Below are 25,281 nucleotides of genomic sequence, written 5' to 3'. Positions count from 1 at the left end.
TCTCAATCTGATTTTTTGGAACCACTTCTGCACTTGAAAGGAAAGTGGTAGCAAGACAAAGGCAAAGGGTCTGCACCTGCTGAGGCCCCATCAGTCTCCAGCCCTCAAGCAAGGTCTGTATGGGCACCTCCTTACCTGAGATCATTTGCACAAGCTGCTTTCTTGGGTTCTGCAAGTTCTTGTATCCTGCCAAAATTGCGGAAAGGACAAACGTGCTATTAAACATTCAGTTAAACGAACAAAGCATAAAGAAGCTACTGCTGTACGCAAAGCCGTAACACGCTCTTGAACCCCCATGCCTTTGCAAGGCATACCTTGTGAGGCTGCATTTAAGGGATTCCTCTCTCCCGGTAATTTACCATTGATTTAATCTGGTGAACTCACCAGCCCGTGCATTTTTGTGCTATCTCTTGGATTGCAGAGACGTGAATTTGCAATTCTGCCCTCACTGCAGGGTCCCTTTGGGACATAGCAGGGAGAGGGGGAGGTACTTTTCTGGCTAATAACATGCCATGCAACCCCAGCCTACAGGAGCCCAGACAACAGAAACACCTGTTGTCAACACTCTTGTGGTTTACTAAAAGGCACCATGGAGACAGCACTGTTCCCACATAGCTTTAGGAGCACAGGAGAAGACAATTTTTTTTTAATTACCATTTTATTTCAGTCCGTTTAGCACAGAGGTCTTAGATGCTACAAAGACACAAGAACATATATGGTCTGTGTCCTAGGAGCAGCACTGAAAATGTTTTTAGTCAATATTCATCAGACCAAAACCTTTCAGGAAGGTCAGACATCGTTGTCTGCTCCTGCTGGCTCAGGTGTTCCAGGCCTGAAATCCCAGTGGCTGCAAAACACTTGTGCTTTGTGAGCCTGGGACAAAGAGAAGGACAAGACAACACCAGTGCCACAAGTGCATTGCAGAACTCCCTGGTGTCACAGACCAAGCACATACATACTCGCTAGGGCTGCAGGTGCCTGCCCCCAGCCAGCTAGGGAACAACCACATGATGCAGGCAGCTGTGAAGTGCCCCACCATGGAAAAAGCAGAGAAGGTGAAAGCCTGGGGCATTGCTTCCCTGCTTAGTATCACCCAGCAATAAGGCAGCATTGCCCTAGAGTGGAGCAGGGACACCAACAGAGAGAGATGTTTGCTGACAGAAAACAGCCTGTGCCCGCAGGACACACCAGTGGTTTCTCTGACGGGGCCAATAGCTCCAGTGAGACGCCGAGCCCCAGCAAAGGCTTGCCAGAGAGCTCAGCACCCTTGCAATGGCAGGCTGCTGTTAGAGCATCCTCGCCGCATACTCCCTGCGAGACGCCTGCTGATTTATCTCCTAACCGCTGGTCACAACACTGCAAACATGGCTCCCACTGAGATCCCACAGAGGGAACTAACTGCCTGCAGGACTTTGGCCCCCTGCCACCAGTTCAAGACAGGACACGCTCAGGAAGGCAGCCATCACTTCAGGAGCCAAAAACCAGTTTCAGCTTTTCATTCCCAAGCAGCTCCACAGAGGCTTTTCCCTGCAAAGGTGCAAGGGGGTGAAGGATTTCCATGCAGAGGTGTCTCCCTCCTCCAGCCTAGCTACATCGCAGAGTTGGCACCTTCTCACTGCAGGCAGGCTCATTAATTTTCCTCCACTGCTGGCAAGGATCCACCACATAGCCACAGCCAAAACGAGCGCAAAGTGCATGTGGCCCTAGTGCCCCACGCCACTGGTTTGGACACAGCTGTGCAAAGCTTGCTTCATGACCCAGCCAAGGGAGGATTCCAAATTAGGTCTCACAATTCACTTGACAATCGTTTTGGTTTTTTTCCAATTACAAAAGAAGATGACTTTTTACTCTTTTACCATGGCAAAAGCTACGGACAGACAGGCATCCCCACGCAGGATGCATCTGCAGCAGCTCTGCAACTTGAAGGAGTTAAGCCACCTCACTCACTGACAAGGGGACAGCCCTGGGGGAAGCCTTTGCCATTTGGTCCTGCTTCCCAGCAGGAAAAATGATGCCTGACTGCAGCCAGACACAAAAACACCTCCCCTTCCCTGCCTGAGCTCACACAGACTCATTGCTTAAGGGGGATCAACTGCCTTTGAGACCAACTCCATGTAAAGCAAAGGGTCACAGCTTCCGTTTTGAAGGGGCAGGACAGTCAGACGCTGTTTGTCATGAGAAGCAGAGGAAAGGGCAAAACCAGGCATCATTTCCTCTGTGTGTTTATCACAGTGTCATCCGATATATTGACTCACTGCTCAGCGTAAATCCCCGACCCAGCCCTCCCCAAAGACATGGGGCACAGTCCGGACCCCCAGCCAGGAGGCCGGGGCTGGAGGGTTTCTTACCTGTTGCGTGAGCGTGCAGACAAGTAACAAGAAGCTGCAAAGACAAGAAGAGGTGAAGTGAAAAGCTCGGTAGCACCTGCAGCCTGGGCTGCCCGCTCTTTGGCGTGAAACAGTCATGGGGCAGATGAAGCTTAAGCATCTCTTTAGGATGCAATTCCATGGCAGTTATTGGTATTGTTTTTCCCGGGTCCCTCCCTGGTGCAGTCACACTGGGATGCACTCGCCGGTGAAATGCTCCTCTCCGGGGGCTGCTCCTCACCCAGGGGTGCCGTCAGGCTCCCCAGCACCATGTCCCCCACCATCATCCTCCTGCTGGGACGAGCACCAGCAGTCACTGCTGACCTGCGGGCTCTCACCCGGCTCAGTGTGGCTACCCCTTATTATCGCCTTTGATAACCTCAAGCGGACACTTTGAGAGCCCCAGGGGAGCCGTGGCTGTATTAAACCGGGACCCTGCAGCAGTGCAAAACGAGCCGCCATGCTTTAAAAGTGGGGGAAGGAGGAAACAGGGAAACCAGAGAGGTGGCGACACAGGCGCTGTGGGGAACCAGGCGCCATTTCGGGGAGCCCCCATGGCGGCAACGGCCCCCTGACGGGCTGGCATGGCTCTGCCCGCCGGGCGCCCTCAGCTCTGCTGCCAACTGCCGGCCGCGCCCGGGAGCCCTCCCGCCGGCCGAGACCCCGGAGCCGCTGCCGGAGCGGGTGGGGCCGCCCCCGCCAAGAGCCACCGGCCCCACCGCCCCCCGCAGGCCTCCGCCGCCGCCTCCTCCCTACCCACCGCCGCGCCGGCCGGCCGCCGCCATGGCGCGGGCGCCCGTCACCACGGCAACCGCGGCCCGGCCCGGCCCCGCCGCTGAGGGAACCCACCGCTCCCGCGGCCTCCGCTGCTGCCGGGGAGCGGGAACCCGGCCGGGTGCGGGGGAAGGCTGAGCCCCGGCGGGCAGGGGAGGAGGGCGGCCGGGCACCCGGTCCCCGCAGAGGGGTGGGAAGACCCAAGAGAGGCCCGGAGGGTCGGCTGCAAGCGCTCTTTGTTCGGGTAAATGAAGCCCAGACCCGCTGGTTAGGGTAAAATTGTCTGCTTTATGCACCTGTTCCAAAGGACACAACTAAAAAAAACCTCAGTACAGTAAATGCGGTTGCAAAACAGGTCCTTTACAGAACAGTGTGATCAGGAGGACACCGGGAGGGTGACAGGCGTCAGCAGCTCGCCCTCCTCACCTGCTGGCTGGCAGGAACCGCTTTCAGAAGAGAACCGGTGTAAGAGTGCTTGCTCCACGACAACCTGGACTAAACCAAAATATGCCGCTCATCGCGATGCAGGAGTCTCCCACTTCTGGTGCCAATTTAACTTAAACGCTTCCGGTCACTACCTTAAATTACACTGCTTTGCTTTTCCCCTGTAGGCAAAGAAACACTTCATGTCTTAGTGCTTTCATTTTCTTGTTCTTACCCACAAAAGAAGCAGTAACCAATCCAACTTCCAGAGATTACTAATTTGCCACTTCCTTAAAAGCCGACTCCAATACAGCGCAATAAAAATTATCACTGTCAAAAATACTAGTCGTAGCACTTTAAATTTCTGATGCTGTCAAGAGGCGAGGTCTCATTTTTAACAGAAAAACACTGTTACCAAGGTTCTGTAAACCCTGTGAAGTAAATATATTTCAATTTAAAATTGAACCTGAGACATCAAGCCAGGTTAAATTCACTGGATACAACCTTGTTCCACTGAAACCAATGCTTGATTCCCACCTAGCAAGAAGCCATCTCAACCCATCTAAGCTATACATCCCCTTAACTCTGCTGTCTGAGAGACTAATTTTCTCCTACAAATACGCTAAAAAATAGACTACTTTTCAAATGTATTTTCAAACCGCTATAAATTAGATTTTCTTACCAACTAGAGATCATAGAGGAAATCCACACCCACAAGGAAAAGATATCTGTACATTTCAATCACCACATGGCAAACTGACCATATGCTAACACCTCATCCCCCTCAGCTCCAAATATCATGTTGTAGGAAAAGAGCTGTCACTGTGCTTCCAGAACCAGCTGCGCTATCAGCTCCTTGGCATCCTTCATGCTGGAGGAGATCTCGGAGCCGTCCTCTGCCACGTGGGTACCAATCAAGAACATCTTCCTCTCGTCCCCAAGATCAGACAGTGCCAGAGCATCGTGGATATCGGTGATGCAATATGCACCTTCGAGGTCCTGATACACAAAAACAAAACGAGCCTGTTAGTTGCAAGAGGTGATTGCACCATTCCTGCATTGCAAGAGCCGGCGGTACTATTTCCGCTTGGAGCCACTGCCTTTGTCCAGGGGGAAGGGTCTCAAAGGCTCTGGGGGCACCATTCTTCCGTACGTTCTATGAGATCAAGTTCCCATGCCCTAAAATGCTTTGGGGATTAAAAAAAAAAAAAAAATGTTTATCCTTAACCTAATTTCTTCCCAGAAAAATAAGGGTATATCTCTGTTTCTAGTAATTCCAGTGTTTCCGATAATAATGTAAGACTACCTGTACGAGGCAGACAAAAGTCTTGCTGGCCCAAGACCCCAGGAGCCCAGCAGAGAGTTACAAGAACAGGGCAAAAATACAACAGTCATTCCCTGGGTACCTCCTCAGCCACTGGTGTTTTTGACTCCGGGACCTAGAGAATCAGTAGCAGCATTTGTGTTTGATTAAGCCAAAGCCGGCACTTCCATTCAAAAGTAACACACAGAACTACTACTAACATGCCTTAATTACTTGAAATCTAGGGGGTAACAACGTAGAGCAAACCGAGCGTACAGCCCTCATAAAAGAAAATCTGGGCTTAAAACCCCTGGGTGTTCTGTTCTCTAACTGTACCACAGGCACAGTTCTATTCCAGGTACAGCACCAGTCATTGACACTTCCACAAAGATCTTAGGAGAAAGCACTGCCTTGTGAAGAAAGCTTCTCTTTTCTCATTCTTCAGCAGCAGACTTAGGAGCAACCAACCAGACAATCTGAAGGAAAAAACGGTGCTTCACTTTGCGGTTGCTGCTAGTTAAATGGTACTTCTAGACAAGCATTCAGAACAGAAACCTAACTTCAGGTCTAACTGTGGTTTCCCTCACAGCTCTCAAACCTTGCAAACTCTACAGCATTCTCACCATTATTTCCACCCACAGCTCTGACTGCACCATCTGTGAGCCCAGGACCTGCACCTTGCAGATCCAAAACTCAACCTCAGATTATTTTCTTTTGTGGCCAGCAGATGTCCCAAAAAGATCCCCAGCTTCCAGCGTGGCCTCTTTAAAGGCATGAAGCCTCCTTTGAAAGGCTTTGTTGCTGTTTTCAGAGCTGCTGCCAGCCCAAGCTCAGCTAGCAGCAGGGAACTCTTACCTGCTTGTTGGCCAGAACCACCACCGGCAGGGTGGAGTTGTTCTGGATCAGTTGATGAAGCAGCTGCTTCGCCACAGGCAGTCGGGCATGATCGGCGGAGTCCACGACGTAGATTAGCAACAGGACTTTGGGCAGGTACATCTTCCAGTATGAACGCAGAGATTCACTGCCCCCGACTGGAAGAAAAGACAGCAGCACAGGATTCACCAAGTAATCCAAGCAGCACTGCCCCCAGAGGTGCCGACAGCAGGCCCTGGGCTGAAAACCCAAGGTATCTGCATTAGCAAAACCTCAAAGTATCTGGACTACTGTATATGAGACTGGAAATAGCTTTATTTTCCCTCATCGTGTGCCATGCAGACATATATGTATGCTCTGGAGGGGAAAAAAAAAAAAAAAGAAAAAGTCCATTTTAAGCTCTTTAAGCTCTTCTTTCTTTAAGAAATTTAGCTCTGAGGTGGGGAAGGCTCTCATCAGATTTGTATGACACTAGGGACTAGTTCAAAACTCCCACAGCTTTCACACTGTCAAAAAACAGAGGTGCTTAGGAAGAGAGAAAAACCAAGTCCCAGCAGACTTTTCAGGCAGTCCTTAGGTAATGGGCAAAATCTTTGCACAGGATACACTTCTACCTGACATTTCAGATACAGAGGAAAGACGCCCGCCCTCAAAACCAGGTATTATAACAATTCTGTGGTGAAACGATATGCAGCAAGTTGCCTGAGATTGTTGTTCCCATCCAGGGACAGAAAGAGTTTGGTAGTTTGCGGAGTTTGACAGGAATAGCAACGGTATATTAATTATTTCAGATGTGTTTTCAGTTCTCCAGGTCTGCTCCTAGGCACACTGTAGAACCACTCGCTCAAGAGTACTGAAGTGCTCAAAAGGCATGGGCAAGTCCCCCAAATGCAGCAAGTTTTCAAAGCAATACATTTGGGGGCTCCCTATAATTGCCTCCTGCCTTACACAGGAGCTCTTTTCAAAACTGACTTGCTAGTGAGCCATCTTTTACTGCCCTCAGTGACTTTGCTCTGTTTCAAAGCAATTTTACTTTCGCTTAAGTCAAAATGATTCAGTAGTTTCCAGAACATAGAAAGGGAAGCAACATTTCCCACTAGGGCAGGCCTGACTCTTCTTCAAGAGCCCCAGCATACCTGCAGGCAGAACTGCAACTCTGCCACTGTGACTGACACATCACACTTGGGACAGATGCCTCCGATTCTGTACTGTGACGTTGTGGGGGCTCCCCACCGTTCCCTTTGGTAAGTGCATTCATGCATAGCGTAACCCAGGGGTGTGCAACCTCACAGAGGACATTTTTCTTTCCCAAACCAGTAGGAACTCAGCAGAAGCCAGGAGCTCCTATCCCTTGCAAAGGCAAGATACCACCCACTTCTCCATATCATGGCATAAAGCAAAACTTTCCTATCTGTCTCAGCCAGCAAAATAAAAACCCTGCTGTCTGCTGATCATCTTGTGCCATGTGATCACAGCATAGGCTGCTAACCCCTGGGCTAGGCGATGGTACAGACTGGATAAGTAACCAGATTAGAGAGCCATGCATGGATTTACCTGGCTGAAACTGGCCTGAGACATTTCATTTCCCATGGGTCAGATCGCAGCCATCACACCTCAGGCACTACCAACCTGGACCAGAGAGGGAAGGACGACTCAGAAACAACAGGTTCTGCCGTGGTGTGCGCAGCGCTGGGCCCAGGCTGTCCCCGGGCAGCAGCAGAGATACTGTGGGTTTCTCTGGGCTTAGCTAGGGAAAGCACCTCCCAGCAGGAGACACGGGTGTCTCACACCTACTAGCAGAGGGGCACAGATCACAAGCATCTCTGGAGAGATGACTTCCCTAAGACACCACAGAGACTCCTATGGTAGTAGGACTGGGAATGAAACTCTGCTTTAATGGCCTCATCCTCACATCCCAAAGACTTACCTGGGAACAGCACAACTCCTTCAGGCCTGCTGAGAAAGGTACAGAGGTGTCCTTAGACTGGCTGCCAACTAAGCCAGTCAAGCACCGGTAGAAACAGCAGGAAGCAAAGGGCAGCTTCTGCCTTCACGGAAGGCAGGCAGCGACGAGGCCAGGATGTCAGCCTCTCTGTGCCAGGGACTGCCCTGACTCCAGGGTCTCCACCTTCCCCATCAGCTAGCTGCACCTAGAACAGCTATGACACCCCAAAAGCATCACAGGAGATGCTCTCTGCAGGCATGGACAACACCCAAAGATCAATGCTAAGGGCAACACAGAAAGTTTAGTGAAAACCTACAGGCATTCAAAAGCCACTAAAGACTAGAAAATACCACTTATGAGGCTTTTGCACAAAAGGTGTATTTCCTCCTTCTTCCTCCCTCCTCTCTTCTTTCACCTTCTTATTTCTTTTCTGCTCTTGCCTTTCACCAGGCATGAGCACCAAGAAGAAGCCACACAACACACAATGGCTATGGACCACAACACAGGGCTTACTGGGGACATCTCTGCTTTGGGTGGTTTCACACAATCAGAATTGTTACCCTCCTCTCTGGGGGTGGAGATCTCCCTGGAGGACAGGCCTGGACTAACACAGACCTCCTCTAACACCTGTATATCATCTCCTTCAAGAAGTGGGGCGGGATAGCAGAATCCTCAAGGAGAAAATAATCACAACTTCATGTTACCAGAGCAGGCATGAGGGAATGTGGAGGTTTTATCATATGGGCCTGATCCCTAGGACACAGGACAGGAACTTATTTTATGTGCTGTATTAAACCAGGTTCACTCACTCTCCAGGAACTCCATCTGGGACTCTTCGGTGTTGACACAGATGGCATTGAAGCCCTCGGTAGGAGCCACGCTGCGCTTGACATGGTTCGTTGCCAGGGCATGGAGAATGCTGGTCTTCCCGGCCCCATCCAGGCCCAGCACCAGTATCTGCTTGCTGCGTCCTTTACCCTGCAAAGCGAGGGGCAGCCGGCTCAGCCGGGGCAGCCGCAAGGCTTAGCGGGGCTAGGGGAAACAAGGAGGCGAAACGAGGGGTCTGGAGGGGACAGCAAAAGCCGCTTCACGGTGGAGAGGGAGGAGGTGCCTGCCGGGCTCCTGCCGCACAAGGACAGGCCCGCAGCGCCGGCGAGGCGGAGGGCAGCCAGGGACACCCGCCGGCCCCAGCGCGGCCACACGCAGCTAGCGAGGAAAGAGGAGAGCGCGGCCTCGGCCTCCCCGCCCGGACCCGGGCCCCGCCGCGCTGCCGAGCCCGCTGCCTCCGAGGCGGTCCCGGGCGGCCCCCCTCGGCGCTCCCCGACCCAGCGGCCTCGCCCGCTGCCCACACCCGGCCCCGGTACCTGATCGGCGGCGGCGGCGGCATGGCGGGCGGCGGGCGGCGCGACCCGACTCCGCAGGCGGGCCCAGGCCCAGGCCGCCAGGGCCGCGCCGCCCGCCAGGGCCAGCGCCGCCCCGCAGAGCGCGGCGGGCCGCAGGCGGGAACCCATGGTAGCCCCGCTCCGCTGGGCGCCCGGCGGCGCGCAGGGACACCCGGGCGCAGACGGGGAGCTCCCCCTGCAGCCCGGCGCGCAGAGGCGGTTCCCCCCACAGCCCTGAACGCGCGGAGCCCGCCCCATCTGCTGGGGCTCAGAGTCGGGCTGAGCCTTCCCCGTATCAGTGAATACCGAGCCGATCCACGGGTGGCTTTTTGCTTTCCCCGCAGCTGCTGCCGCCCTCTCCCACGCACACAAAGGGGAAGAGTTGTAGGGCCTGACAGTCAGGGCTGTTCAGGCAGCCTGGTCAGGGCTCCAGCAGCGCCACAGACTCAGTGTTTCAGCCAGGTTTGACCAGAGAAGATGCCTGGAGAACACAGATTCTCCTCCAGTATCTCCTCTCTCCACATCACCCTCCAGAAACTGCATGGCTGCAGGATAGTGCTTTCTCCTGCAGTCACCAGCTGCTGCCTAAGGAGGCACATCACCCAGGCACATCAGTTATTTACAACAATCCTTTCTATTCAGCAGGTGACCCTGCTGCTTTCTCAATGCTCACTTCTTCTTTCTCACTCAGAGCACAACAGATGCTCCCGGTGCACAGTCAAGGTAATAAAGACTGGATTCTAATTAGTATTTACTCCATGGCCACTCAGGGAGGTGGTGGGGGTGGTGTGCTGTTAAGACACAGTAACATTTCCCTTGCTCCCCACCTCTTCAGGCCTTGCTTTAAGTTCTTCCAGAGACAGAAGCCCTTGCCTTTTCAGCTGACATCTGACAGCTCTCCCTGAAGTGCTATTTCTACCCACTGAAAGCCCGTGTATGGAAAAATGTTCTTAGTACATTCAGACCAAGCCAGAAGTTTCAAGAGACGCTTGGGGGCTACCTGTGGGGTGCAAGGAGAGCAGACACTTCTCCACCTCACTGCCAGCTTCCACTTGAGAAGCACAATGCCTCTTCAACACAGCCCACTGCCACAGGCAGACACTTTGTTTTAGCTCACTCCTGTCTTGCCAAGCCCACTAGAATAAGGCAGCCGTCTTGCAGAAAAGGGGACACAGAGTCAGCTGCCACATGCTTCATCATGCTTTCTAACAGCTTTGTTCTCCCCTTCAGATTACCTTCTCCGGATAATCTAGCCCATATGTTGTTTTCCAAGACCCTTTGGTCCTGTGCTGTTTGGTGGTCAATGACTGACTGGGATGAGACATACAAGACAATGCTTGCATCACGCATAGACATTGCCAGACAAATCTGTTGAAGGCCTTAACTAACATATGCAGGAGACGCATAAATCTACACTTCAAGAAGTTCTTGATTATTCCACATCTTTTAAATGTTTGGCAACATGGACAGATCTCTTCTTAGGGGCTGCATTTGAGTTTCATACCAACACCCTTAGTCACAGTGGGGGCAAGTGCGAGGAAGGCAGCTTGGTGAGCAGACACATGCGGGTGCCTATACCAGCCCATCTCCCCCCAGACCACTGACAGGCAGGACAGAGATCCAGATACCAGGAGTCTGTTGCCAGCACTTGCTTTTGACCTTTATTCTGCAACCAGCATCACCTACTGAGGGAGGGAGATTACACATCCTGCTTTTTACCACCCTCCTTTAGCCCCTTTCTTCTTTTTCTGCTGCTGTTTCTTCTTGGTGGCTGGGGCACCAGCGGGTTTTTGGTGCCTGGGAGGGATGACGTTACTTGTGGCCGATACAGCTGCAGCGCTGCCGGGCCGAGGGGAGGTAGGTGGGCTGCTGGCAGTCTTGCTGGCATCCCTGCAGGGAAGATGAGAGAAAGAGATACCACGTGGGTTCACAACCACCTGTGAGAAGCTGACAGGGAAAAACAACACCTGCCCTAGAAGACAGCATTATGTATGGGAGGGCACTCATGCAAGAAGATCTTAAATAAGCTTCAACATATATAGAAAGGCTGATAGATGATGGGAACATGTCTCAAAGGGCAGACAATCACCTTCTAACTGATGTTCACTAGACAGCATAAGTCCCCAACAACAAACGCAAGGCTAACTTTTGAATAGACACGTGACAGCTCACACAACACGAGATGCTTTTCAGTCCCCCACGCTTAGGCAGTGCAAACGCAACATCCTTTCTCTCTTCTTAACCAAAGGCATCTTTGTGCCAGCTCTCCTTGCAAACACTGCTCAAGCCAACAGTGCCACAAAGGTCTTTTCATGCTTCTGTTTTGAGACAGCTGTGTAAAGAGAAACTACCAGAGAGCACTGAGAATTCCCTGCGTTGCTATCGTTTTAGAAGTACTTTCTCCTCTCAGACACTAGTAAGTCACCACCCTGCTGTCAGGCCTCATACACAACGGTGAGCCCCGACTCCAGCTCAAATAATCAGCGTCAATTTAGAAGGAAGTATAGGGTTTTCCCAAGCCGTGGCTAACGGTTCTCCAGCTGCCAAAAGACTTTCAAGCAAATAGCTTGAGAGAAGGCATGCAAAATTAATCTCATCATCAAAGCTAAGAAAAACACATTAAAAGACTGGTAATTTCATTTGCACCTTGGCACCTTCAAGTATGCCTAGCATATCATTTTGGTTTTCAGTGACCTATAGGGATCTTTGGGAAGAGCAGCTGGTAGAAGGTTCAAGTGGCAAAGTAGTTTTGCTTGTGCTACCCACAGCTGGTGTGGTGACAGAGCCACAGAAAGGCAGCACAAACCCAGCCCTCCCAGCCTCCCAGTGATTCCCCATCCCAAGCCCTGCAAAATGGGTACTTACAGTTCAGAGGAACCAGCTGTTGTTGAACCCTGAGTCCCCTTGCCAACCTGATCCTTCTTCTTGCCCTTCTTCCGTCCACGATAGTAGGAACGCTCTCGCATTGGAAGCCACCGCTCAGGGTCGGGAGTCACCTTGGGGTCATAGTTCTTAGGCAGCTTTCCTGTGGAACATCCAGTGCCAGGAAATGAGACTGGGGTCAAAACACTAGAGAGGCGTCACCAAGAGCTAGGCATGGGATGTCAGTACCCAGGAAGCACAAGAGCCCAGCAACCCACATCATCCTATCAGGGTGTTGCTCTTGCTTCTGTGGAAGAATGCCCCATCCAAACAATCTATAATGAAGATCTGTGTTCACAGGGACCCACTTCCAGCAAAGGGCTCCAGCTCCTGGGGAGCTCAATGCTATTTGAAGAAACAATCTGGCAAGCTCTCCAGAGCTGTGCCATGTCAACATCTAGAAAATGCAGCTTACCCTTCTTTTTTTTCTTCTTCTTCTTCACATCCCCTTGACTGAAAAGCAAGAAGGGAAACAGCCACTGTGACACAACACAGACGCAGCAGACAAGTCAACTAAAAACTAGCTCTGGAAGATGCTAAATCATTCCCATCTCTCTCAAAATTTGGTCTGCTGCTACCTGAAGCTCCTCGCGGTTAAACAGCAGGCTCCCTTTGCACCAGCTGCCTTTAATGGCAATGCCCCCACCACAGCAGGTGTGGTTCTTGTGCCACCCCAAAGAATGACTACACCGGAACTACAGCAGCCTGCTTTACCCTTGCTCTTTCTGCTGGCTGTCTCCAGTGAGCTTCCCAGCTTTCTTCCGAACATAGGTTGCTCCATGGGAGTTCTCCAGTGCATCAACATCTACTTTAAGTGACAGGGTGTCCGAGGAAGGCAAGTGTTTGCTAAGACTGCAAGGAAAGAGTTCAGGGATGCAAACCAGCAAGCAAAAAGATAAACACCCAGGTCTGTCCAGAGAGCAATGGGCAACTTCAGCTTGAACAAATTTGGCCCGTTAGCAATGCAGACACCAGACAGGCCTATGAGGCTAGTTTCATCTCTCTCACCAGCTGTCTACACAAGCTGGGATGAGCTGCTTAATCACCATCTGCCTCATTTTTTCTTTCTTTGATATGGGACAGAAGCAGCAACTTCCTCTGAAAACTGCTCAGGGTGGCAAAAGCAGTACGTAAACCTGGTATTTTAGGTCAGTGAGAGCTTAGCCATGCTTTATCAGGCACAGTCCTGCACTACTACCACAGGTTTAAGATTCCAATAGAAAAGATAGAGGAGCTCCTATTTTCAGTTCCATCTAGTCTTAAGTGTCCCTGCCCATGGTAGGGGGGTTGGAACTAGATGATCTTTAAGGTCCCCTTCCAACCTGAACCATTCTACAATTCTATGATAAATTATCAGCTCTCAGAGAGAAGGAGGCCAATACATAAGCGTTCTAGGATCCTGCAGTAATCAAACCAGTTAAAGAAATAATGTAGCTACAGGCAACTTGACCCAGATATGTAGCTGTTATGGAGATGTTACCTGCCTTTCTTCAGGCGAGAGCGGGTCTGAATTCCCCACACAGCTGAAATCCAAGGGAGCAATGCCTAAACACCTCTTTCTTTGTTCTGATACCACCATCAAAAGGATACACTTTAGCTTTTTCAGGGTCCACCAGGGAGTAGGCAGAGATGAGCTGTGCCAGAGTATGCACATCTTTTGGGTTTTGCCTTTGTAGTGGCAGGGGGGGGAAAAAAAAAAAAAAAAAAAAAAAGAACAAAGTTACCAAGGTACACACTCATCCCAAAGACTGGTCCCACCATGCAGTGCTTACTGCTGCAGCACAGCTGCTATCTGCGGGGACAGGCACGTCAGCCTGTGGTCTCCTCCAGAGCACATCACCAAACATCACTGGTGTGGACAATGGGAGGTGCAGGCATCTCCACAGTATCATGAAGCAAGCAACGGAAGACGAAAATCCCTTGGGTCCCAGTAGCTAAAGGTAAGTTAACAGCCCCCCCAAAAAATCCCGTCAAGTGCATAATAAAAACTAAAACCTAGACGTCACGGTTTATGCAGCACTAGAAAAAAAATGATGCATCCCAGTCCCCAAAGCAACTTTCACTGCATACAAGAGGCTTCTGGGACAAGCCAACCAGGTTTTCAAGTGAACATCATCAATAGATTAAATGAATAATCCCCCCTCCTTCCAAAATATGGCTTTGCATTGCAGCCCCTCTGCAAAAGCAGCTCTATAAAGGATGGCTACCAGTCAACCAACATTGTCAGACACTGCCTGGCACCAGACAGCTTGCAGAGGTCTCTGGGTGGAGACCTCCTGTTCAGCAACCACCCAACTCACTTCCAGAGCTCCTCCAAGTCGCTGATTGCTTCCTTCTTCCTGCCATGCTTTAGTTTGAAGTTGGCAGCTTCCCTTATCAGTGACAAATGGACAGGAGACTTTGGCTGAAATACACAGCAGCTGTAATTAGTTCCTCATTATCACAGCATGGAGCCCAGCTCTAGCTAGCTTTAATTTCCCTGAGACATGGCCAAGGAGAACTGAGTTAGCACCCTGTCATGCAGAAAGTAGACCACCTTTGCACTCTAGGATGTGAGGCAGAACTGCATGGGACAAGGCAGCTTGCTGCTCCACAATGCCTTCTCATCAGGGAGAAGGCCAGATTGCTATATTTGGGCACCCATTGCCCTCACTCTCCTAACTGACAGGAGCTGCTGCTCCCTGCTTGCAACACATCTAAAATAATGAAACAGTGACAAAATGAACACTCGCAAGGTCTCCAAAACCCCAACTGGATGAGCTGCTGGGGCTGTGCATCAAGAGGAAAAGCTGAGTTGGACTATCTAGAAAAGACTGAGATAAATCCTTGCGCATTAGCTCCTCTGGTCTGACTTGCCTGGAATTGCTGATACCACTGGATAGCCTGTGTGAAGACCTCGATTGCACTGTCAATGTCCTCTTCATGACTGTACATTGTCACCAGCGCGGACACCTGTAAACATTCAAGAGCAGCTTATAGCAGATCCTCACACAAGCTGCCTATAGCCAGAGAGTCAGCACGGTTAAGTGATGCAATTTCCTAAAAGCAGACTCAATGTGAGTCTGCTCAGCCCCTAAAAATCAGCTGTGGTAACAGGCAGGATACCCAGGTGAGACCTTCCTAACCCAGGTCCCTCCCAAAGAAACATCCCCACCAACATCCTGTGGTACAAGCTTAAGACTGCATTCACAGAAAGAACCTTCTTGTCTTGACACTTTCTTTGCTTGCCACTGGACACAGTTTCAATAGAAACACTTTTTCTTTCCCCATTCTCTATCCCAAGAGCCATGAAAAAATAAATCAATGCTGAAGAGACGATAAAGACACCATCTGCTTGTCTACACCCCAGTCACAACCAGAGGTGACCCAGAGAAAGGAGCTGGTATTGCTGACTGCCCCCATAAATTGATTATTACACTTGCAATTGGAACAGAGCTAAAACTGTCAGCCTCTGCTCAAGATGCTTATGTTGTACACTTGAGTATTTTTAAGGTCATCAAGCTCTTCCGAATACTAGAGGTGGACATGCATGCAGACCGGGCTGGTGCTGTGGGGATGGAACATATAGCACTTTCTCCCTAATGCCTGTTGTCGTAAAGCTGCTTCAAAAGCTTCCCAACGGTACGTACCAGGGAAGCAGCTGCTCCAGTCATGTTACGCAAGTAAATCCAGGCAAACATGCAGGTCTGAGGGATTACAAGAGAGTGGGAACATCTCTGCTGACAGGCAGAGTACTTCTGTGGCTAAGGTCAGGCCATTTGATGCAAGTTGTAATCCCACCTTTGTCCAAGACAATGAAGATGGGCTTCAATTCCCTGCAGACACTCAAGTGAAAGCCACAGGGAAGAGGCAACAGCGAGCAGGCAGTACAAATCTGTGCTATACAAGGGAAAAAACCTCACACAGTTCAGACTGAGTTTTGCTTACCATACCAGGCTTGTGCTGCAGTTCTTCTATGCTCCTCAGGATCATGCAGGCTTTGGTGATGCTACCTATAAGGGAGACAGGGAGTAACATGCTCTTGAGTGGCACAGTAACACTTCACCCTGCCAATGACCCTCCAGACAAAGGGAAACAATGGGGACACAAAGATCCTGCCCCAGAACAGATTCAGCCTTATTATTCACAAAGACTGTGGACATGTCTTCCAGGGATCTGTGGGGCCTGGACGTTCAGACATTAAGCTATGAGCTCCATCCTGCCATAGCCATATATATATATATATAGAATACCCGACAGAAAGCATCTCTACTCTGCTCTCCTGTCAAAACTCTGACTGCAGCAAAGATTGCCCCAAAGCCTGTTTTTCTCACCCCTTGTACCATTATCATGTGCAAACACTTCCCAACAAAGGAGGACACTGGATACCTTGAGCAATTTTTAGCTGGGCCATCGTCAGCTTGATCTCAGCTGCACTGGCAGGGTGCTGGTCTGCAAAGTCCTGAGAGTCAGAGGAAAGAACAATTCAACATGTGTGTGGGCACCAGGCTGCTGCTCTGGTGAATCATATCTCATGCTCAGTCTCAGCAAGCTGGCAAGAGCCAAACAAAGCTTTCCAGCACTGTCAGGCTTCAGCACAGAATTGGGGGGGGAGGGGGGCACCCAAACCATGCCAGTGGCCCATTGTCCTCTCAGATTTCTGTCCCAGGCCACTCACTCCCTCCCAAAAGGGGGCTGTTACAAACTGCTTGCCAGCAGAACAGCAAAGACCACTGGCTACCCTAGAGCCATCTATTACAGCTTCCTAAGCATGAAATTAAGAGGTGCAAGGGAACTATTTCCCTTTAAAAGTGGCATCATTCAATAGGGTGTAAATGCTTTACAGTAGCATTACACTAAACCAAACTAGGCACAGTCAGATACCTCTGGAAATTTAAACCAGACAAAGCAAGCTAAGGCAAACAGCACATGAGAACATAAAGCGCAAGTTTAAATGGAGCTTGGCGAAAGGAGTACTTTCTCTTAATGTACCTGCAGAAGCACTACAGCCTTTGCATGCTGCTTCTCGCGACACAGTTGGGCTGCCTGGATAAGCACAGGGAGCAGATGTTCAGGGCTCTGCGACTGCAGGCTTGCTGACAGCTTGCGACACTGATCTGCCTGAGGAATGGGAAGAGAGAATACAATTTTCTCAACCTCTGCAAGCACATAATGCAGGGCTAACATACCAGTTGTATCTAAGAAGAGATGCTACTGATGGCTTCCCAGAAATGGGTACACAGAACCAAGAACACTTGGTAACACTTTAGACGCATCTAAGAAAACACACACCCCTTCTGTCTCCTGGTCATCTCCATACCGCCCTCGCTACAGCAACACTCAAGTCACTACACAACTGGCTGTCTTCTTTTGGGGATGATTTTTTTTCCCCCCTCACTTATGTGGGTAAACCGACTGGTCTTATTTTCTGAAACAGAACAGCTGCATATCCATTTTTGTCTAGTCAAATTCCTGCGGCGAGTGCTAAATCTCTAGCTACTTACTGCAGATCAGTTTTCCCTACCTGGTTAGTGTACATTGCCAGCAAAGCTTTGTTGAATTCAATCGCCTGGAGCTGTTTCTTGGAGAGTTTATGCTCAACGCCTTCTGCATTGGTCAGCTTCACCTTTTTCTTTGAGTCAAAGACATTTTGGTCCTGTGGAAATCACACATCATGAGAAGATTTCACTACATTCCTTGAAGAAGGAAAGGTCCCTGGGTCTGCAATTTAACTACTGTTTAGGAAGAAGTCTTTCCTGATTATCCCCCTTCTCTCCACAGAAGGGGAGAAACAGGCTGAGTAACCACCAGGAAGAGCCTCATTGAAAGCAGCAAGGTAATTCTATACCTTGTTAATTGTGATGATGTTATTTGCAATGACAGCAAGCAGTCCTACATCTGTTGGCCTGCAGATAAGGGAAGCAAAAAGCACATTGTTATGAAACAGTAGTCTCTCTACAGATGGAAGACTGAGCATTTGTTTTAGAAAAGCCCTTACTTCAACTTGATTATTTGATTGTAGAGCTGCAGGGCATCCTCTGTACGACCTTGCAGTTGCATGATATAAGCCATCTGACCATGAATAATGGCCAGTTCAGCCTCAATGTCTTCCTCTGTCACATCCTGAAGGAAAATCAAGGCAAAAAGAAAAAAGCTGCCATCTCACCTCTCTTCCCCTGGCTCCAGCAGTCTGCTGGCAAACGTCTATGAGCTCTCTTGGGCAGTACTAGCAGCAAAGTACCCCAGCCACTACAGGTAAAGGTTGCAGCCACAGCACAAATACAAGCATATCCAGGTTAAACCGTGAGAAAAGAAAGCTTCACCTACTCTTGCAAGAATCTGAAGATACCCTTAACTTGTGCACTGAATCTGCCCCTCTGCTCGAGACAACGACAGCGATTACAAATTTCGTATGTTTCCCACCATCCACTCAGCATGCTCATCCATAGTAGGGGCAGGTCACAGGGAGGTTTCAGATAACCTGTACCCATCCTTCACCAGCATGGGCAACTGTGCCAGGAGCACAGCAGCAACAGCCTGCAGTGTTAGCTACGCTTCTGCAACAACCATGACGGCTGCTCCAGCCTCACAAGCTGGTACCAGGAGCAGTGGGAAGTCCTGCTAGGCAATATTCCACAGCAGCTTTGTCTATCCTTTGGTTATCTACAGTACACTTTATGGCTGCACCCTTGTTCATGCTGATACAAAGCAAACACTTTCCAGAAAAACATCGAGAACTTACAGAGTCTTCAGATAGCGATTGGCGGCACAACTCTAGAAAGAAAAACAAATTGAAGAAAACAATTTAGAAGGCTTTAGGGGAAAAAACCAGCCTAGAAGCATGGCAGAACATACACTTTTTTCACGTATCCCTGAAACTTCTGCAGCATTACACGGGCACATCGGACTACAAGTCTGATGATGGACAGGACTGAGCGTGAGGGAGAAGACTAGATGATGCAGAAGAAATATCAAATGCACAGCAAATAATGTCCTCCCAAAGCTGCCTTCTGAGAGAAGAGTCACACACTCATTTTCTCTCCTGAAAAAATTTCCTTAAACCTAGCTCCTGATCTTTTCCATAGGGATCATTCAGCTGCAACTCCTCACCATCTTGGGAGTTATTTTAAGTGATGCAAGCCTGCAATATTCACATTACACCAGCCTTTATGGGGCAGCAATTCCATCAACTTTCAGTACAGATACCAGTCACTTCTTAACTTTCTAATACACCTCACCAAAACATCACTTGTTTTGCTCTCCAAACAACTATCACCGCACCTATGTTCAAATTACACATGCTCAATAAATCAGTTGTATGAGAGAGGTGCTATTCTACCATCAAAATCAGGACAGAACTGACCTATTTGTCTGCAAGAGCAATTAGATAAGAAAGAAACTAATTCTTCCTAATTCACCCCCCCCAGGTTTTTGTTTTTTTTTTAAAACACACACAAAATCCCCTTCCACCCAATAGAAAAAAATCCTCTTCGCAGAAAAAGCTCATTTATTGGTTTATACTAATTTCTCACCTAATTCAGAGCATGAAGTATTTTTTTTTTTAGTTTTTATTTGTTAATATATATACATATACTAACAAAACCAGGAGTTAGAACAGATGAAACAGCTCACGCTTATGTGAAGAGATTACACTCATGTCTACTTCCTTCTTCAAAAAACTACTCGAAGGCATTGAACAAAAAAAATCGGGGGGCTGTAAGAGGGCCAGAAGATGGTACTTGCCACATGGCTCTGGAAAAGAGCTGCAGAAGAACACTTCTACAAAAACAACAGTTCTGTTAGGAACCATCTGGAAACTTACAAAACAAATCCTGCTGTTGTTTTTAAATGTTGTTTTTAAATTTTCAAAACTACTTTCTCTCTGATTAAGTGTCTATAGAGAGCAAGTAATTACTTCTGTCACACAAAGCTTCCCCCTCACCTCACCATGTTTTTACCTTCTGCTTTCTGTAGTTTTTTCATTGCTTCATTCAACTTTCCTTGCCCAATCAACGCACATGCACTGTTATAACACAGCTCGTAGGTAGCTTCTCGAAGGCCCAAATCCTCCTAGCATGAAAAGCAAAGGTACCACTGCGTAAACACCAACTGATCTATGCAGATTTGACAGGCAATGGATACAAACTACAGTTTTCATGTACATTCAAGCTATTCCTTGCAAAATAAGTTTAGACGCAATTTTAAAAGGGCACACACCTGGCAAATAAGTCACAGTGAAAAGGATCTTCCCTCACACTGCACAACAAACTCAGAGGCAATTGACAAGGCAGCAATGAAACTCCAGCCTGAACTTGGGGACTACTGAGGCTGCTGAACGAGGGCAGGTAAGAACCGCTACTCTAGAGAACTAGAAAGTGGATCCACAGCACTGAAAATAAAGCTGAGAGTGCTGTGCACACCTCCAAGGACAAAGATTTCTGAAAAATTTAGAACGTTACAACCTGCACTGCTCTTTAACAAAAACATTCCCAAGCATGGCTGGGTGACCCAGGCAGTTAGATTTACCCTGGGCAAGAGGGTAATGAGACAGAGGAAAGTGCTAGTCACCACATATTCTACCTAATGCAGGCTCAAAGAGATGTACTTCCTGCTCTATGTGACATCTACTAATACAAGTCTCCTAGAGATCAAAGATGAAGTATAACACTTCATCCCTGAGAACAATAACAGCATTTATTCCTCCATACAGGGGAAACCACTAGGTGATCTTCAATACACTCAGAAGTCATTAAGAAACCGGAACACATTTCTATCCTGTTAAAGATCTATGATTTCATATCCTTTATTCCATGACTGTCACTCTTTCACACGCACTTCCTTACCGGCATCACCTTCTCCCATGTACTTTGTGCTGCTACAACAGCAGAGAGGTTGGTTTTTCTCTCTTCCTCATACTCATCCTGGGAGTTGCGGATGAGATCCCTGTATGCAGCCAGACAATCATCATAACGCTCCAACCTGTACAACTGAGAAGGGGAAGGGATTAGCCTTCAGAACAGTATTTCCCTGTGTATGCTAGCAACTACAGCCTCCTTCCTCCTCTTGCATTGACTGGCAGCAGCAGAGCACCATATTTTAGGCTGAACATTACTAACATTTGCATCTACCTTTAACGGCAAACTCTACAAATTATTTTTGCAGGGACTGAAGCAACAACACCAGCTACCTGCACACAAAAGGCACAGTTCTTACTCCTAAAAAAGCTTCTTTAAAAGCAGCAGTTTACACAGTTTTGCCCTCAAACAGCCTTTCTCCAGATTACATCACCTCTCTATGAGAGAGATTAAATTAATGGTCTTTCATGCAGCTGAGAGAAGACAGACAATTCTTCACAAAACTCTACTCATCAACCAGGGAGAAACCAGAGAAGAAACTCCACTTCTCTTCTGCTTCATTTCTAATGTCTAAGATATGTCCAGGTTTGAGATAGAACAAAACCAATTTTCTGAAGTGTTCGCTTAAGAAAACACACTTAAGTGAACAGTGTCTGTTTCTAGCAGCAGTAACATCTGAAAAAGACACTGTTAATTTCAGAGTACAGTCAGTTAGAAGACACTTAAGTGAAAAGTAAAATTACTGAAAAGAAAATTGGTTTTCTTCTATTTCAAACCAGGACAGATGTCAGGTCCTGCAAACCATTCCTGGACAGGTATCTAATGCAAGCAGATGGCTCAACCACAAATAAACCTCACCAGCTCTTTTCCATCCTCCATCCCCTTGGCCAGACAGCTATTACCAGGCCAGACCCAGGAGGGTGAGGCAGCCACAAATGTATTGCTTTGGTTCAGCAGCGATAAGATGATGACTCTGCCTCCAGCAACAGGTGACTGAAGCTCCACAGAAGTTTGAGCAGCTGGCAACTGTACCTCTCCTTACCTTCAAGGCAGAGAAGGAAATTCTGTCCCCATACTTGCCCCACATTAGAGGAGGGACAAGGCATCCAGCATATGGAAGTGCCACCAGGAAGAAAAACTGGTAATTACCACTTGTCCATAAAGCTCCTTCAGTTTGTCCGTCTGCTGACTGGCACTCTGAATGGTCTTGAGAGCATTTTCAATGCGATTCAACCTGTATTCACAGTAGGCCTTCTCAAAGGCAATAATGTCACTGCAAGGACAAGACAAAGGCTGATAGCAGGCACTGTAGTCTTCATTCAACAGCATTCACCCACCTGAACGCACTTGTTAAAGCAGCCCTAATTAGTCACAGACTGCTACATTCCCAAAGAGCCAAACACCAGAAGTGAGCACATGATCCCAGATTACCGAATTATGTACCTGTTAAGCACTGAAAATATCTTAAATGTGCTTTTTGTTCAACAGAGAAGGAATATCAAAACTTCACCTAAAAGATGATGTTCCTTTTTTTTTTGGTGTCTCCAGACACATGGCATTTCAAATCTCCCCTGGCCTCCTACAGATCATGCAAATCAAATGCTTAAACATAAAATAGTACCAAACTTCATTATGTGACTCCTTTTTAAGAAGAAGGCATATCATTACAGCAAAAGATTGTTACTACAAACTTTCAAACACCAACAACAACCAACTCACACAGAGAACAGAAGTGGTATAAAACACAGTCCCTCTTATAGTCTGATGCTAAGTCAATGGTATCATTAACCTATTTTGAAATATCAGTGCAGCAGAACTGCAGCAAAAGGGTTTGCTGATGTTACCATAACTCCCCACAGGTGCGACCCTCTACACTCTTCCGCCTCCAGCCCGCCAATGTGGCACATAACAGACTTAGATGACCTTGGTTGTTATGGGAGTAAGTATAAGCAAGAGCCTCTCTGCATACCATTCCTTGGTATTTAACTATAAACATCAGATTTTATCACTGCTAGAAGCAGACACTATTTGAAAATATCAGGGAGTGCAGTTAGTTAGAAGAGACTTAACTGAAAAGTAAAATTACTGAAAAGAAAATTGGTTTTGTTTTATCTCAAACCAGGACCCAAGAACAGTATCTGAAATACAAGAATTTTGCTGCCAGGCAATTCTTGGGTAGCAATATTCATCCCAGTCGTTGCACAAAGAGCACCTTTATTAGAAAGAAAATTAGAGTCTGCTTAATGACACAAATGGGCAGCTTGACTTGTTCTCAAACACAAGTTGTCTCCAAGATCCTGATTTCGAGAACACGCACCAAGGGCCTGCACCACCCCAAAAGGTGAAGCAGTACCTTCAGGCTGGCAAAGAAAAGGACCCCAAGGAACAGTACTATAAGACAGCCAAGCAAAGCTAACAGCTTGCTGCCACTGGCAAGGGCTTCTCCCTCCTCTCTTCACTCCCCATGAGATCTGTCCTCTTCCCTTGTACCGGCTATGGTGCTTAACCACATCAATAAACAGAATCAGCTCATGAAGTTGGCTGAAAACAAGATTAGGGACAATCCCTTCAACAGTAACAGCAGGATGTTAAACTGCCTCAAACTCTTCCAGACCACCTCTCACACCCAGAATAAATCAACATTTCACTAGGAAGCCCAATCCCAATGGCTCTGAGCACCTCCTGCTCTTTATTTTGCTGCCTATTAGTCCCCTCCAGTGAAGCTACATGCAGCTTCTCGAGGACTTGCTGTTTTGTATTTTGGAGAGTACAGCAAGACACAACTCACCTGGTTAACACTTTAGTGTGGGTGTTGATTACACTGAGGGCTTCCTTGAAGTTCCCATTCTGGATAAGACACACTACTTTACACTGAAGTGCCGTCACATCGTCTTTGTTGATCTGCAGTACTGGAAGGGAAACAAGTTTAAACACAAGGATCTATCTCATTATCAGACACACTAAGGCTCTGTAAGAGTCATATGTTGTTACAGTTGCAAAAAACTATCACAGAGAGCAGTAACGTCAATTTACAAGGGTCCTGGCATGGCTTGCTTTGGCTCAGATCATGAAACAAATCCTGTCAGGATAAAAGAATCCAGTGTAAACAATGAACTTACCCTAAGTGACCACTGTGCTAACATGCCTGGAACAGAGCTGCACTAAAGGAACTGCACACACCTGGACAAACCTTTCACTGACATTTCAATTCCAGGCAGAGAACACAGTGCCAAAACCCAAGTGCCACGTAAAGCATATACAGGAAGAAAAGCAACTGGTATAGAAAAACAGTATGGCTCTAAACAGGTAATCACTTCATATGCTAATACTTTCTGTCAATGGAAGGCAGTGAGGGAGAACTAGGAAAAAGAAACAGGTTTTAGTATTTTATTTTTTCACTTGACCTCAGATCTGCTAGGCCAGGAGCTGAGCCCCTACTCCTTACAAACAGCAAAGCAAGAACTTTTAGCCATAACGTGCCTTATATATTGCAATCCCATTTTGGATACACAACTATCAAAGCAACTCATCCCACTGTGGCCTCTCACTCGCAAGCCAGTTATCGCTACCAAATCAGTTGGTCCGTACACACAACACTGCCTCAATTCCCGGTGGGAAAGCAGTTTCCCTTCCTCCCACAACCAAACCTGAAGGAAAACCCACCAGTAACCCCCGTGACTCGGCGCACGGCGAGGCCTACTCAAGGCAACAGAAGAAACCGATGGTCCCGACGGATGAGCGGGGCCCAGGCGACCGCCCCGCTCGCTTCCCCCTCTGCTTTTGCCTCTCGCCTCTCCCTAGTACCCTCATGGAGCACGGAACCCCCCACCACAGCCATACCCCACCGGCGGGGCCCTCGCACAAGGCCAAGCCCGCCCGGGAGAGACGTGAGGCGGGGAGGGAACGGGACACGGACACCGGCAACGGCCCCGCGGCGCGGCAGGGGCCGGCGCCGACATGGCGGCGGCCCTCACTCCCTCAACTCACTCTTGTTAACGGACTTGAGCGCGCGGGCGAAGTCGCCGTTCTGGCCGCAGCGGTTCACCTCGCTCCACAGCGCCGCCGCCGACCCCGCGCCGCTCGCCGACGCCATCTTGGAACCGGGAGGAGAAAACACGTCGGGGGGGGGAAGGGGCGGCTGCTGCCCCGGAAGCGGAAAGGGCCGCGCGCTCCGGCCGCCACGTCGAGAAGGGGCGGGCGAGGCCTGGCCTGGCCCCTCACCCCCGCCGCGGCCTTTCTCCGCCCCTCACACCGCCATCAGGCCCTGCGCCCCTCCGCCTTCTCCCTCAGAAGTGCCTGACGGTAGGCATGGGGCGGGGTGGCCACCTGCTGAGCTGATGAGCTGTCATTTTCTTCATTGGGCTTGATTTAATGAAAAAACAGCATGCACCTGTAGCGTCTTGATTATTGCCAAATTAGCTCCACTTCTCTTCCAATGCTTTAACTGAACAGTGGGGGG

General features: G+C 48.9%; 2 protein-coding genes across 4 annotated transcripts; both read right to left on the bottom strand.

Annotated features, from left to right (window-relative positions):
* Positions 1 to 3,273: 3,273 nt before the first annotated feature.
* Positions 3,274 to 10,558, bottom strand: ARL9 (ADP ribosylation factor like GTPase 9). Of its 3 annotated transcripts, XR_010071356.1 has the most exons (5): positions 9,049 to 10,558; positions 8,494 to 8,662; positions 5,722 to 5,897; positions 4,246 to 4,562; positions 3,274 to 3,745 (listed from the first exon to the last, which is right to left on the bottom strand). XR_010071356.1 is itself a non-coding variant. In XM_063336879.1 (4 exons), exons 1-4 carry the CDS (start codon positions 9,322 to 9,324, stop codon positions 4,383 to 4,385), a joined length of 801 nt encoding a protein of 266 aa, XP_063192949.1. In that variant the 5' UTR covers positions 9,325 to 10,558; the 3' UTR covers positions 3,275 to 4,382. The 3 variants fall into 3 exon arrangements, 2 of the variants coding, with proteins under 2 accessions (XP_063192949.1, XP_063192950.1); XM_063336879.1 differs by having other exon boundaries at positions 3,275 to 4,562; XM_063336880.1 differs by lacking the exon at positions 9,049 to 10,558 and adding an exon at positions 7,294 to 7,368 and having other exon boundaries at positions 3,277 to 4,562; positions 8,494 to 8,632.
* Positions 10,559 to 10,700: 142 nt separating this feature from the next.
* On the bottom strand, positions 10,701 to 24,985 carry SRP72 (signal recognition particle 72). Its single transcript, XM_063336877.1, has 19 exons — positions 24,810 to 24,985; positions 23,611 to 23,731; positions 21,972 to 22,095; positions 20,811 to 20,954; positions 19,926 to 20,037; positions 18,710 to 18,741; positions 17,966 to 18,090; positions 17,816 to 17,873; positions 17,492 to 17,623; positions 16,960 to 17,088; positions 16,357 to 16,429; positions 15,916 to 15,980; positions 14,845 to 14,940; positions 14,289 to 14,392; positions 13,579 to 13,656; positions 12,703 to 12,840; positions 12,404 to 12,441; positions 11,932 to 12,091; positions 10,701 to 10,956 (listed from the first exon to the last, which is right to left on the bottom strand). Exons 1-19 carry the CDS (start codon positions 24,913 to 24,915, stop codon positions 10,782 to 10,784), a joined length of 2,010 nt encoding a protein of 669 aa, XP_063192947.1. The 5' UTR covers positions 24,916 to 24,985; the 3' UTR covers positions 10,701 to 10,781.
* Positions 24,986 to 25,281: the final 296 nt, after the last annotated feature.

The sequence above is a fragment of the Chroicocephalus ridibundus genome, chromosome 5 (genome assembly GCF_963924245.1).
Source record: "Chroicocephalus ridibundus chromosome 5, bChrRid1.1, whole genome shotgun sequence".
In the NCBI taxonomy this organism is placed as follows: Eukaryota; Metazoa; Chordata; class Aves; order Charadriiformes; family Laridae; genus Chroicocephalus; species Chroicocephalus ridibundus.
The sequence above is the reverse complement of the archived record's forward strand: the minus strand, read 5'-3'. Positions and strand labels throughout refer to the sequence as shown.